At 45.6% G+C, this 15,439-nt stretch overlaps 1 protein-coding gene across 11 annotated transcripts in view; it reads left to right on the top strand.

Moving 5' to 3' along the window:
- The window catches only part of LOC117808245 (partitioning defective 3 homolog B-like), a 140,549-nt gene extending 126,227 nt beyond the window's left edge, over window positions 1-14,322 (top strand). For 3 of the 11 annotated variants that reach the window (XM_034677876.1, XM_034677878.1, XM_034677877.1), the window contains one exon: window positions 12,714-14,322. In XM_034677876.1, the coding sequence (XP_034533767.1) occupies window positions 12,714-13,077 (364 nt within the window). In that variant the 3' untranslated portion in view covers window positions 13,078-14,322. The remainder of the gene's footprint in view (window positions 1-12,713) is intronic. The other 8 variants (XM_034677873.1, XM_034677871.1, XM_034677869.1 and 5 more) reach the window with 8 other exon arrangements.
- The last annotated feature ends 1,117 nt before the right edge of the window (window positions 14,323-15,439 follow it).

The raw sequence follows: 15,439 nt of genomic DNA, 5'->3' as shown, positions 1-15,439 counted from the left end.
TGCAGCACACACACTCACACCCACACACACACACACACACTCACACACACATCACAGCTGAATATTACCTGACTTTATTACCTGCGATGTAAGCGGCCCCACAGCTAAGTGGAGCGTGGAGTGGCGAGGAAAGTGAGTGGAGGAGAATGAGGGAAAAGAGAGGACAGGGATGGAGAGAGAGAGGGGGGGAAAGTGAGAAAAAGAGAACAGTCATTTCACGGGTTATTGCCCCGTCTGATATGACAGGCACCACGGAGCGCACACATCATGAGGGCTCAGGCGGGAGGAGACGGGCGGAGAGGAGGAGGGACATGACGGAGCAGCAGAGGGACGGAGAGTTAAGCTGACTGTGACTGTGGAGACGAACCTAAATGGAGACAAACAGACTGAGGGAGACTTTGAGGACCTTTGACAGCTCAGTCCAAACTGTGCACGGTAAAGCTGAGCAGAGGAGAGTCAGTGCTGTTTATATAGGGAGACATTATCTGTCATAAAAAGGCGCAACAAGTCCAGAATATGAAAACCTCTCAGGCATTTTGCACAGAAATGATAGGTCTATAATGGTTTGGTTTAGGCTTCATCCAAGGTTTAAAATAATGCTGGAAAAAATAAACCTTCACGTCTATTTTTAAGTTGCATCACTAGTCAAGTCTTCCCAGTTAGAAAGATGGCTCTGTGGCTGATGTATAAGGAAGCAAACTCAGTAAACTCGTCCGCAAAAAGTGCCCAGATGAGCTCAGGTGCAAGCACAGAGGTTGTTAAACTAGCTTTGTGTCTCCTTTAGATCAGGGTTGTAGAGGGTCAACCAGAGCTACAGCCATGGTTATTAAAGGGAGGCTGCACTACAGCTAAGACACATTTGACTGGCATTTCAGTCCTACAATAACACAAAAATGTAGTTTAATTGACAAGTAATTCCGGGGCTTAATCTTCGGACTTTGCTTCTTTATCATTCATTGATTGGAAAAGAGAATCATCAAATAATGTGAGAAAGGAAGCAACCAAGCTGCATTTCTCCTGTTCTCCAGCATTTTAAAATTCAGTATTTTTAACACCAGGATGCTTCCTGTTCCACTTGATGATAGATAAACAAGTATGACCTTAAATATAATATAGACTTCTCTGAGAGCAGCAGCAGCAGCAGGTTCAGGCTGAAATAAAGATCATAGGTAGTGATGGCGTAAGAGAAGCTGCAGCCGTCACACTCTGTGGTTTAAACCATCAGACGTGAAGATGAGAAGTCAGGTTCAGACATCTCCATCACCTCCAGAAATATTCTCATTGTTATGAAACTGTTGTTTATCTCCTCTTTGAAGTATTTTTAGGTCCAACCCCAAAGGACATCTTGTGTTTGAAATGCATGTGGTACAGTGAACACGCTGCTGGGGACACTTCCTCAGCAGCAGAGCCAGATAAAGTTTAAACACTATTCAAACTCATATGTTTTGTGTTCTTGTCTCTGATGTTCCTGCAAAGATAAATCACAACATCCCGGTCCTCAACGCTCCTCCAACTCCCTCCTGCTAGCGTAAATACAGAGGAGAAGGAGGAGGAGGAGGAGGAGGAGGAGGAGAGGACGCAAATATATTCCCGGAATGTTTTTTTTTTTCCATCGCAGGAAAAACAGGAGAAAAGAGAGAGCAGACACAGCGGTGAATTGAATGCATTTTTCAAAGTGGAGCTGAACTTTGTGCAAAATCCCCCCGGGGGCCGCCATTATTGAAAGCCATTTCCTCTCAAAATGAGTGCGGCTCCACCATTGGCCTGGCTCTCATTAGCATACATTTGGCCTGCCTTTGTGTGGAGCCGGCTGGGGCTGCAGCTGGAGGGGTGGGAGTGAAGGAGGTGAGCGTGTGTGTGATTGTGCATGTGTGTGATTGTGTGTGTGCATGCGTGGACAGAACAGGAGATGCAGCAAAGCACCTCACAGATGGGAGCATATGGAGAGAGAGTGGAGGAGAGGTAAGAGTCAGAGGGATGGCAATGAAATGGAGACAGAATTGAGGCTTTCAGGCAGACATTTGAATATTTTACTTTTTGTCTTCACCGTCAATATGCTCATGCACATCCACGCTCTCTTAATAAAGGCAGACGAGGAAGGGTTTTTAAATTTGCCGTTTTTTACAAATCCTGGAGGACTTTCATCTTCTTTCCCCTCATACTGTTGCATAATTTGGACTTTTTGTAGCACTAATGGGGGTAATCCAGCATTTTTAAACCTAGGCTGCACATTTTGAGGTTTAAATGTCATAAAATGAACTGCCCTTGTGATTTGCTTCAGCCAGGACGTGGGTTGTAATGGCTGAAATGCAATCTTTGAGTGTAATCAGACCAGATTATAATACAGTACATCTTCAAATGGAAGCCTCTCTCAATTTAAGGCAGGGTCTCTTTTAGTAGCATGGTGTTAATGCATGTTTTGACAAATAAAGGCAGGCCTCAAATAGAAGCCTGTGTACATAGTCCATTAATTGGAAGTTGAAAAGGAAGAAAGCTGAATAGATTTCAGCCTATGAGTGACAGGAGGGACGGGGAGGACTCTGCTGTCTTGAATCTGTCCGGCTTAGTTTTTAATCCGGTTGTTGGAAAGATCCTTTTTGTCAAGGTGACTCCCTTTTTATTAACCTGCAGCCAATGCTGTGATGCTTTCTACAAAGCCACCAGACCCCAAGTACCAAAACGGTAATTTCACCTTTCAGAACTTGCAAGTTGTCAGTGTTGGATGGTTTGTTTTTATTGTTGTGTTATTTTGGCGACTCTCTTGGTCTTCTTCTCAGGGCTTATCTCTGAAGGGATGTTTCCGTTATGTTTTCAGACACTTCCAATAACAATCTGGGTTTGTCAGTGCCAAAAACTGGCTTCTTTTTTGGGAATATTTTGAGCCTTTGCACCTGCCGTCTTCAGCAATCTGCTTGAGCTGCTTCAAAACTTTGTGCCTTTAAGTCATTTACAAAATATGTAAAAGTAGAGCCCAGGATTAAAGAGACCAGAACCCCCTTCACTATATACAGTATGCCGTCCGCTTTCTCACAGTGAAAATAGCGGAGCCACTCGTCAGAGTTTCCCTTACCTCCTTACTTCCTTAATTGTGTTGGAAACATTTCCCATCATAGTCCTGCAGCCCGAATTATGTTTTTTTTTAACCCAGGTCTGTCTGGCTGTTCCCCCTCTCAAATCAAGATTTACTTTGGACCTGAAGGACTGCCTGCCAAAGTAGCAGAGCTGATGGAAAAGGAAGTGGACCTCAGTCTGGGACTTTTTGCTGAGGGCTACTGCACGGCAGCCAACAAGAGACGCTGAAGTCTGGGAAAGCGGATTTGGAAAGAGAGCTGAAAGTGGCAGCATCGAGAGCTTTGCCCCAGGGAGGTTGATAGTGCTACTTTGGCTCAAACCTCCCTCTCCACTGGCCATTAACGATGGGGTGCAGCTCAGCCTGCGGATAGGCTCTATGCTTGGGGACACACACAAATGCGTGCACACACACGGCCATATGGAGAACATTAACGTCATTACCAATTCAAAGCAGCAGGTCATGGGCGCGGCGACCCAGCCCCAGGTTATCCAATCAGAGCACACTCTGACCCTCTCCCCCAAGGTGATTGGATTAGGGGGCCGGGTTGGCGCGGAAACGTTGCTGGCCAGAGCTGATAATTGGCTGATTAATGTGCAGCCGACGGCCAGTGAGCCAGAGAGCTCAAACCAGGCACCAAACTGGCTTTATGAGGCTGTGGTCACGCTTCAACAATGGTGATGACCCACTGTGAAGAACACAGTTTGGCATGTGCAGGGTAAAGGTCCAGTTACATCTCTGTAACCAAGACCCAACATGGAACCAAGTTCTGGACCCGGTCAGATCATAGTCACCTCTGGTCCTGTGGCGTTTGTTGTATTTTGTGTGAAGCAAAAAATGGAGTGAAATCAAAGCGTATCATTCTGCTGTCCCCTTTCTGTTTGGGCCTGCTTTCAACCAGTCAGGTTAAGTGATCCTCGGGCCTATTTCAGACTAGATTGGACCGTTTCCAGGTCCAGTTTGGACCAGTTTTTTTCTTGAAGCCAGACATGCTAGTGGTGAAGCTCTAATGATTGAAGAGTCACTCTGTCATCTGGTTGAACATCAAGTTTGATCACACACAGTTGTCTCAATCATTGGACTCCTAAAGCCCTCAGCTGCACATCTTTCTGAATGCGTGTTCGCAGTCAGTCATTCCTTTAAGATTTGTTATTTGAGGAATGACTGGATCCCGGATGCTCTCACCAAGCACTCTCCAACACCTTCTTAAAAATCCAGGGGCAACATCTTGATTGTCCTCAGCATGTTGAGTGTCCTCTGGTATGTGGCAAAGTGTCCCTGAAGGACTCTCAACTGACCTTCCTGAAAAGCGCACACAATTACACGCCGTTCCCACACATGCAGCCACTTGGGTTTCTCCACCAGGTCTCAACACATGGACTTTTCCCCCCTCCGGCTGAGTCTAATAAGCCTGACTGGACACACCTAGCAATGAAAATAAGACGGAACATGTGATGCAGTCTGTCTCTGAGTGAAAGCAAACTGGCGATTAGAGCGTGAAATATCTCAGAACTCGTTAACTCTGGGAGTGAGGATGAACTTTTTCAACATTTGAAACTTGAGAAGAAACGAAAATGAGTGCGAAATTCACCCCTCCAGATATGTGTTCTTCTTTGAACAGATGGATCCCAATCAAGGATCTCAAAGCTCGTTGGCTTTCGTGGGACCATAACTCTGGGAGTGAGGATTAACTTTTTGGGCATTTACAACTTGTCCACTCCAGATATGACTGCAAAGTGAACACGTATATCTGTTTCTGCGGAGTCCCAGCTTCACTGTTAATAGCGATAAGAGAATAATGAAGAGTGAGGTAGGATGTGATAAAATCGAAGGCTCACACTCAACTTTCTGACTCTCCAAAAGCTTCCCTCCTTCCTTGCACGGTCGGACACTTCTTTATATTGCAGAGGCCTGTTATTGTTTCAGTAATATTGTTACGGCCTGCGGTTCGGAGCTCTCCATGATTTCATACAGGTTTTTCAAGGTCAGCTGAGAAATCATTTTTCTCTGCACTCGCCTTGTCTTTATTAAAACTCAATCCAGCTTCTCACAGTTTCATAAGCGATCAACAGTTCCCCCACATGCTGCAGTCCAGCTGTCGAATGACTCACTTTGAAACTCAGTTAGAGTTATTGTCTCCGTAACTCATTTAATTTCTCGGGTCCTGGAGAGCTCACGCTTCTTCTTTTTTTTTAATAGTTTTACCCAAGAACAGCTGCTGATGTCTCTCTCCGACCCTCTGTGATTGGTTTAAAGGGTGACATGACCCACTTTTTTTTATTCCTAAATACGCACCCAAGAGCATCTGAAGCAATGTGCGTATTATTTTCTTTGATTTCCCAAAAGATGTCCTCACCCGTCTCGTATTTGTCGGGCCTTTTATGAGAGAAAGGCCCCGCTGGTGTGCAGAGGTAGCTGTGTTTGTCCAGCTAACGGTGTTTGGCTCAGACAGAAGAAGATGTAATGGAATCAGCGGGAGGAAATGAAAGGGCTTTAGGCAGCTCTAACAGTGGCTCTACCTGTTTACAATAACTTCTCCTCTTCTGTTCTCTGCATTTTTCCCTGATTCCATCAATCCTTCTGTCTGGATTCTTGCGTCGCTTCTGTTTATATCTCCCGTACGTCTCCTTGTATCTCGTCTTCCCACAGTCTCTACGGTCTGTATATGGGAAAATGAAATCGTGGCTTTATAAATAAAACAAAAGATATACACTTTGAGGCCTCTGCGCTCCCCGTGAGCTCGCAGAGACACACAAAGACTGTCATGTACAAGTCTGCGTGACGCTCCGTCCGCAAATACAGATGGACAGGCGGATCTGTGGAGGAGTCACAGGAGTCATCCTGAATTCAGATGTTCTTTTCTTTGCAGAGAACAGAGCAGCAAAGACTCAGGTGGCCTTTTCTTTGACGTCACGCTCAGGGTGGGACGCTCAGTCCTGTAATTTAAAGGATAATTGTATATATAGAGTTCCAGTCTTAGAGATTACAGATTCTTTCATAAAAACAAACCAGAGAGCAGATTGAAGTGTTTCTGAGTGTGACATCAGAGAGAAATGTGCGCTGTGTGTTTATTGCAAACATGCAGTGCACTTAGCGTGAACTTGAAGAATCTGAGTCGTGGAGCGCCTTTTAAGAAGTAGCATCTGTTTCTATCATTAACTGTAACTTACTTTCTCTCCCTCGGCGCGTCTCTATTACATGATCGCTCTCCCTCATGGAGTTCTGTCCAAAGAGGTAAATCCGACCTTCGACCTCCGCGGTAATGCCTGCATGAGGTTTCTGGTGGTCCGGGGGATGTGATTTATAACGCCGCTGTAATCCGCTCTGGATCTGCTTTTTAGCGTTGTGTAAATCTCTGAATACAGTTTGGCGTCTGAGGAATGACATCACTCACCTGATGAATGAGCTTAAACGCTCCTGAGAGCTTCGTTTACATCCCGTCTGTGCGTCCCATCTCTCCTCACCTTCTCATTTTCTCTCTCCAAGCTCCCCCACGCTGCACTCAGACCCACTTCTACCTGCCACCGACACTGCACACACTCCCTGTCACGGCTCTCCGTATCGAAACAGAGAGTGTAAACACGGGGCCCATTTAGATGAAGCGCGTGCATCTAGGTGAGAGCCAATTTCCAGCGCTGCCGCTGTTGTCATAGCCGGGTTTGATTAGCAGCGCTGCCTCGGCGGCCGGGGCCAACGCGGCTAATGGTTTCCTCTGCTGTGGAGCCAGGCGGGCCTGCTCTGTGTCTGCAGCACTCAGCTAGCACAGCGCCATTAGTGCTGTGACATATCTATGTGTGTGTGTGTGCAGGGAGAAGCTGCAGAATGCATCATGCACTGATTAATATACCAACTCGTTAAGTATCCTGCATGTCATTTTAGAAACCCCAATAACAGACCAGTAACAGACATTTCCAGCCACACCGCTCCTGCTTTCTAACTCTGCAAAATACGACAACACTCAGTGTGCAGAGACATGCATATGAATGTGCGTGCGTGGGAGTGTTTGGCGGCGAGGTGCAGCAGCTGTTTCTCGCAGTGCAATTAATCTATTTTGCATGCAGCGCAGGTCTGCTCCTCGTCAGCCGGCTAACAGGTGAGCACATCGCGGGCAGATGTGCTTACATATGCATCTGTATGTTTCCCTCACTTCTGCAGTCAAACATTAATACATTAAATGTGCAGATGTAATTGAAATGAGTGCGGTTAAGTGTCTGAGCATTGGCGGTAATTATTTATGTGTGCATACGAACAGACGAGGGAACACATCCTTTAATTTGCACAAACGGCACAGCAGATGAATACACAGGAGAACACTTTCAAGTGATTGTTTCCCTCTCGTTTAAGAATCTTCTGCTCGAAGATGAAGATTTGATTTTCAGAACTTGATCTTAAAGGAGGATTCCGCTGTTTTTGGACCCACTGTTTGCACTTACTGCTTCAAACTACTCCTTCGACGCTGCCGTCATGCAGACACAATCAGAGCATAGCGGGTCTAGTTTATGCAGATGTGTCTGACAACACACTGCGGAGGCAGACCTTTTCTTATCACTGAGATTTTCCTCATTTTTCAAACATTTTAAGACAGCTGCAAGTTTGCGTTTACTTGACGTTACTCCCCTGCAAAGAGAGACGAGATAGCATCATGCAAAGACTCCAAAGTCTTGGTAGCTGCATATCTTAAACATAATATCTGCAAATTTATGCAAAATAAAGAATGCACTATCATTTATTTTGAAGAAACGGAAGAAAAGTCTGAATAAGATGGATGTGACAGAAAACACAGAATACTGTTTTTACTTTAATCATGTTTGGTCACGAGTGTGTGTGTGTGTCTGTGTGTGTGTGTCTGACAGAGACACATGGCTGTTTTCCAGCTGTTTAGGTCTGGGGTTATTTGGGGGACCAGGATGCAGTGTGTGTGTGTGTGTGTGTGTGTGTGTGTGTGTGTGTGTGTGTGTGTGTGTGTGTGTGTGTGTGTGTGTTGGGGGTTCTAATAAGGAACTGAGTTTGCAGAGGGAGGGAGGGATTACTAATTTCCTCCCTCCGTTTCCTTGGGGCAGGTGCAGAATAACCCCCATCATTCCCCACGTTGCCACCACACACACATTCTTCACTGTCACACCGGGGAAACTAAACGGCAACACACACACTCTCTGTCCCAGATGGACACACACTTATATATACACACACATGCATACGTTTCTCTTTCACAGATGAGTATGTAATCATATACTCTCCCTGCACACATTCACAAAATTAAATATGGATGTGATATTCAGTCTGTCATTTGCTCTCTCTCTCTCTCTCACACACACACATGCACACACACACACACACTCAGAGGGTGGTGGGAGTGTGCTACATGCTGCCGATGTTCTGAAGTGTGAGTCAGATGTATTACACGGCGTGTCATTACAGCTTTCCACTCTCCCGGTCCCTGTGGTTCACATCACACCCTGCTCTGCTGCTCTATATAAACCTCAGAGGGAGAGACGAGTGTGTGTCTGTCTGTCCGTCTGTCTGTCTCACACTCCACTGAGTCTCTCTCTCCTCTCTCTACCTCTCTTTATCTTCATTCTCTCCTCACTTTAACTTCTGATTATTGTCCTGCTTGCATTAAACGTCAAGCTCAACACAGACTCTCATTCTGTGTTGAGTTTGGCGCCCCCTGTGGACAAAAGTGGAGCAACAGGTTTCATAAAGGTGTAAATGTGATCTTTCTTATAACGTCAGTACAGATACAACCTTTTCCTTTTTTACTGTCACGTCTGTAGGATGCATGAAGACGAAACTATCCAGAAACAATCTTTAAGAGTACACGCTGTCTCTCCTGTGTGTGTGTGTGTGTGTGTGTGTGTGTGTGTGTGTGTGTGTGTGTGTGTGTGTGTGTGTCTACATCATTGCTTTATTAATAATATATTAAAGATATGATAACATAACTACTTAGGATGTAAAGAAGGAGAGACACACTGAGCACTAATCCACTCTTTAAGGTCTTCTTCTTCTCTGACGTTAATTCAAACTGTTTATTTGTTTCCGCATCGCTCAGGGAAAACATCTCATTTGCATCTTTTTTATTTATTTTATTCTCATTTTGACATTTCAAAAGTGCGCGTAGTGTTGTCCTGACAGCTGAATGAAAACACGCCAACGTCTGCACGCGTGGCGTTGTCAGAAGTTCCTTTCAAGCTGGATTAGCGCTGCAGGTGGGGCTCCTTTTAATTGTCATTAACGGCAGGAGTCAGCGGCCGTGTGTGGCAGGTTTTTGAAACATTTTTATTCCCCCCTCTCTTCGGCCTCTTGTTTATCCTCCTCTTCCTTGCTTTCACATTTTCATACTGACCTCAGCAAATAAACTCTGATGGAGTTATGTAAGAGAAGGAGATCTCATTCGGATTACACAAACACCACCGTGCTCTCCTCCTCTTCCTCACTCACTCACTCTGGGAATGTTTTATTTGGATCTGCTAAATTAAATCCAAATCTTTGGGAGATTTCAGATTCAGTACACGGCAGAGTTAACACACACACACAGCCTGAGCACACACTTCCCTCCCTGTCTGAAGCCAGCTGTGTGACCCAGGATGAGGAGCTCTGTGTGGGTCAGTGAGGCCCGTGGACCCCCTAATCCCCCCAGCTGTTTGGCAGAACACACACAAATGCTTATTGTTGTGTGATTGCTGCAGCGTCTCCTTAATTTTTGTGCTTTAATATCAGATATTTAACATCAAACCTGCAGGAAAAACGAGCAAATCATCAAAGAAACTGAGCATGCATGCTCCTCCTGCTTCTCCTTGAAACTGTCGGTCTCTCGCCTCCCTGAGGAAGCATAAACACTCCCATATGAGCAGACAAAAGCAACCCTGCTCACAGCTTCCTTGCATGTCATGCAAGGGTCAAAGGTCATGCAGATCCATGTTCCACGACACCGCAGGAATTCATCCTTCTTCATTAATCACTGAGTCGTCCAGGAAGCAGACGAAGAGAGTAGAGTGAAGGCTGCGTCACACCTGTTTCTCAAACAACGTCTGAGCTGACCGTCGATCTGTTTGCTTCATTAAATCTTATATATCAGTGATGCTTTTTAAAGTCACAGTTAAATAAAGATGAGATGCAAGAAGATGAAGATATGGCATGTGGTCTGTTTGCAGAAAAGTCATCGTGCACGCCTCAGTTTGAGATATTTTATGTTCTAGATTTGACTTCTCATCGTGCATACGTCCTCGGTCTCTGTGCAGGTTTCTTTAAACGCTGCAGGTTCTCTCGTTGTGTTAATTTATTGCCACTTTGCGCCTATCATTACCTCGGAGCAGCTATATTTAGCCATGCAGATGAAGAAAAGGAGGTGAAACTGTAACACAGTCATTTAAATAACCGAGTGCACGAAGAGGAGAGGTCGCAGAGGTGACGGATTGGAGAAGGAAGATGAATATTCAAGGGGAAGAGATGTGGAAACTGAAGATGGCAGCCAGGGGAGGATGATGAGAGACGCTGGAGAAAGGTTCTTGGGTGGCCCTGAGACGGTTTAGGACCCAGGTGTTCCCCTTCTTCTTCCTCTCTGTGAGTTGATCCCTCTTTCTTTCCGTCTCTCTGCCTCCCCTGGTGGCCTTCAGCATTTAATCTGGATTAATGAGGAAGTTGACCTTCGAGTCTGGCTCCTTTCCTCCTCGCTGAGCTTTACATGGAGGAATTTCTTTCTCTCTACATCTGCCCTCCTCCTCTGCACGTCTTAATTCTGATTCAATCTCTCCACTTCTCAGATTCCTCTCCTTTTTATCCTTTCTATCTTGCTGCCTTTTCTCTTCTCTTCCTTATCTATAACCTCATGTGTGTGTGAATGTGTGTGTGTGTGTATGTGTGTGTTTTGCTGACTGACAAGGCGGTGCTGTTCATTCCTCAGACCACCTGTGCATCCCGTCCTGCCCGCTCTGTTTGGGTGGTCATAACACGCACACACACACACACACACACACACTTAAAGAAATCCACCTCGACACAGTCCGAGAATATCCTCAAGGGAAGCCCGCTCTCTCTCACACACACACACGCATACACACACACACTGGAGCTGTGAGCGACCTAATCTGCGTTGAGTGAGTCGTTCTAATTTGCCAGTCAACAGGTGCTGGGCTGGTCTGCAGGGTACGAGGAGCTGGTCTAAGCTCGGGGCTTCTGTGTAATAACTTCACTGAGAGCTTTTGTTGAAGGGAGGAAATGTCGTAATGTTCTCGGCTGTCTGCCGCTGATTGAAGCAATATGATGTGAACGGTTAGACGAAAGCTTGTGTGTTCACATGCGCTTAAATTACCCAGTAAGGTTTGTATTTATGCAAACGATGCATTTCTTTATTGATGTGTACACAAGAGAGGCTGCTGGAGGGTGAGAGACCGGAGAGACCGGGTGGACCATGAAGGGAGATCAAATCAAACTGTTGAAATGTGCACATGTATTTGTAGCAGACTTTCTAGTCCTGTCTCTGTGCAGTCCTTCACGTGAAGTCACGACGCCCCTGCAGCCATGCGGATGCAAAAACTGCATGTCATCCCCTACTCTCTACTCCCCACATTTCCTGTCTCTCTTCAGTTGTCCTTTCAATAAAGCCAAACATCCCTTTTAAAACTTAAAAAAAAAAGAATAGTGACTGTGAGGTGAAGTTACAAACACCCAGACCTGTGCACCAGGATAGGAGCTTAAACGAACTGAATGAGTCGGAGGTAGACCAGAAACTCCCGTGTTCTGCAAGTTTAACAATTTTCCCAAACTCTTGTTCCTGTGAGTCACTTTAAAAGGACCCAGGCTCTTAAAAGGTGCAGAATCCCCCTTTAATGTATCTCCTAAAGTCCTCAGTGAGACATGGACGGGGCTCCTGCAGATCAACACTTTTAAAAATAGTCGAGTTTCCCTTCCAGCTCAGCCAGTGAAGATGTTTCTCTGAGGTTTGCTTACTCTCTGGACATGTGTGTCACTCAGCGCTGGAAACAGCACATAAGATGGAAAGCATTTGAATGTGTCTATGAAAGGTGAGCAGCCCTCCCTCTTTTATGTCCTCTCTCTCTCTCTTTATCTTCCACTCTCTCACTTTCTCTCTCCTCCCGTCTCCCCCGAGTCCCTCGTGTCGCCTTTCTCGGGGGTTTAGCCCCTAATCACCCGGAGCTAGTGGGAGGGAACCGGAGACTTCCAGCTGGCTGCCTCGTTACTGCAGACCCCTGAGACACACACACACACACACACACACACACATTCCACCACACACAAGCCAAACACACACTCACCCCTCATATATGCTTACCAAGGCATTTGCTGTTATCTCTTGGCATCTCTCCATCCACGTCTCCCCCATCACTCGATCCTGCCAAGGCCACGTAAACTGAATAACAGGAGGAGGCTTACAGCGAGGGGGGGGGCGTCTCTCTGGCACTTTAAACCAGTTTAAACCAGTATGAAAAGCCGTCTCTTCCTCTACTTTGAACACACATTCTGTACTCAAACATGTCCTGAGACTTTTTGTACGTTTAAACATGGATGTAGACCCTGTGATGTCACCAAAACTGAAGAGTCGTTGAGGCCAAAATACGAGGGTAGCCATGTTGGAAATGCTGACTCACCTTCTCAGGTGCAGTAACTGTCTTATTCTGTCTTGCAGGAGGGATCCATATGACTACCCCACACACTCCAGACCGGCCCCTCTATACCAGGAAGTCTCCAGCCGTGTCCCCCAGCAGGTCCCGAACAACGCTCGGTACAACCCTTCCTCTCCACTGCCGGGCCAGCAGCAGTATCGTGCCGCAGTGAGGCAGGACATCCCGCCTTCTCCCTCAGCCGGCCGCAGAGGGCGACAGTACTACGAGGCCGTCGGAGGGCGAGGAGGAGCAGACGGGTACCGGCAGCCCAGCCCGGGGCGCTACATCAGCCCGGACAGGAACCGCGGGAACAGCCCGGACTTCGGCTATGCAGACGAACGACAGCCTGACCCTCGGCGGAAGAACCCGATGATAGGTGCTGTTTGAGGTAGTCAGCCAGTCACACACAGAGTAGAAATAAGCCAAATTCATGCATTTTGAGTTCGTTCAGCCGTCACCCGGCGGCCTTTGTGTTAATTTATCTGATCAGGACGTCATAAGTCGCACGCTGAGAGGCTGAACGAGGCTCGTTGCAGAGGTAAGAGGAGATTTAACAAGTCTGGAGACTTGTGTGTACAGAAACAAACAGCTGCCTGTGTATATTTGCTAGTGTTCCAATGTTTATAACAACAGGCTCTTATTTTGAATGGATTTTATATTGTAGAAATGATATTAAATAAAGGGCGATCATTCTATATCTCTATGAACTTAATTTAAACCTGTATAGATCAACTTTGTTCCAGCAGGCAGGGCAGGAAGGCAGCGCACAAGCTGATCAAACTAGAGGAAGTGTAGAGGGATCACCTTGACCAGCCGGCGTCCACAAACAGGAAGAGGAAGTAACACCCTTCAAAGTATCTTCTGGTGCTTGATGTTTTTGTCGGTTGGACTTCCTCTACATCCTGCAGGCTCTCTGTTGTTTTTTGTATTTTTGCCTTTGATTATTCGGATGATGGATTTATGTATATGTGTTAAAAGTGTAAATCAATAACTGTGTAAAGATGGACGACGCGTCAGAGCCTCAGGTTGTGGAAAAGTGAAGCCAAAATGTCCCCGTAATGCAGTAGCAATCAGCTAATGGACAACCTGACCAAACACCAGACTTATGCTCCGATAATCCGGTGCACAGAGCGCTGCAGGAGCCTCATTGGTAAACAGAGCTGTCAATCATGATCTCACTGGCCCTCCTTTTTAAGGTAAAATAAGTTAGAACTAACATTATCCAAAATAAGATGGATGAACTTGATTTAAAGTCTTGTTTGCAATCTTTTAACATGTAGGAGGCGGAGCTTAATGACCCACTCTGCAGCCAGCCAGCAGCTCCAAATATTGGCTTCACTTCCCAGGAGCTGTTAGGTGGTCCATCTTTTCGTACACCCTGTGGTATGAATGCAAAGATAATTAGTCTATAAGTGATGTTTTTGTTGTCTCTCCAATGAAATGTATACATCTTGATCCAAAAACAAGCAACACAACCAATAAAACAGCACACATAACCATTTTAACCTTAACATATGATTAGTAAACATCACTGCACTGAAATTAATTACCTGGAGGTTTGATTCAACACGCTGTCAGACGGGAGCGTGACTTTTATACAAATATTTTGCATTAAACGTTTTTGAAACCGTCTCTGTGTGCCGCCCCTGATTTATTCCGTCTCATTTAAAGAATTAGCCACACTCTGCATATTTAAACTATTCAGTCAAACTATAACAACACCATGAGTCATCAGTTTAAAAATTCATTATAATACTCTGCTTCATTTCTGGGAGCTCAATCTGCAGATAAATTTGCCCTGTGAGATGACTGATAAGAGTCGCCGCATTCTGATAATGACTAAATCATCTTCCACAATTAAAGGCCGGGAAATCTCCACTAGAAAATGATTACTGCCCAATTTGCTCTCAGAAATAAAGATGGCACTGATTGGTGAAATTAGACTTGAAATGGGGAATAATTAGAATGTGGAGGAAGCTTTTTTCTATCAGTTAGTGTTTAATTAGCGCCGAGGCCAGCAGGGACCGGGCCTCTGCTGATCCTCTGCATCACTCTGACCGTCTCCTCACTGAGCTGGGACCTTTAAACCAGCCGGCACAGACGCACACTTAATCAATTACTCCACTTATTTCTTCTATAACCAATACCAACAGATTAACTCTTCCACACAGAGTCAAAGCGAGAGATCTGAGCGACTTACTGTAATAAACAAACTCTTATAATAACACATTCCTCTTCATATAGAATGAAAACAGCACGAATAGAACCAGACGAGACAAAAGCTGCACAAACAAGAAAGGGAAAGAGCGGAGCGGGCGTCTGCAGACCATCCTGTGATGAATAAAGACGAGGGGAAACTGTCTTTAGATAATCAAACACATGCAAACATGCAAAGCCGGCGGGTTTACATCAGATTTTTAAATAAGAACACAATGAAACGTTAAGATGTGACGTGAAGTCTTTATGCAAGATAATGTTGTAGCTTCTCTGCAGGTTTTACACAGAGAGACCACAACAGAGACTCAGACTGCTGTCCCTGTGTTTGATCTCACAAACACTGGTAGGTTTCTATTCTAGTCAACGTGTTAACTTCCACTGGATCCTGTCCGTTGTGTTCTGGCTGTGTATCTGATCCGGCAGGTCAGAGCCCTCCGCATCAGATACACAAGACCTCTATTGCTCTAGCACGATGCATCATGAAGCTTTGTCTATAACTATTTCCATGTTATCTGCCCAATCCACACAGAAG

This window comes from Notolabrus celidotus, chromosome 24 (assembly GCF_009762535.1).
Source record: "Notolabrus celidotus isolate fNotCel1 chromosome 24, fNotCel1.pri, whole genome shotgun sequence".
Taxonomy (NCBI): Eukaryota; Metazoa; Chordata; class Actinopteri; order Labriformes; family Labridae; genus Notolabrus; species Notolabrus celidotus.
Note: the sequence above shows the minus strand (reverse complement) of the source record. Positions and strands in the feature narration are given on the sequence as shown.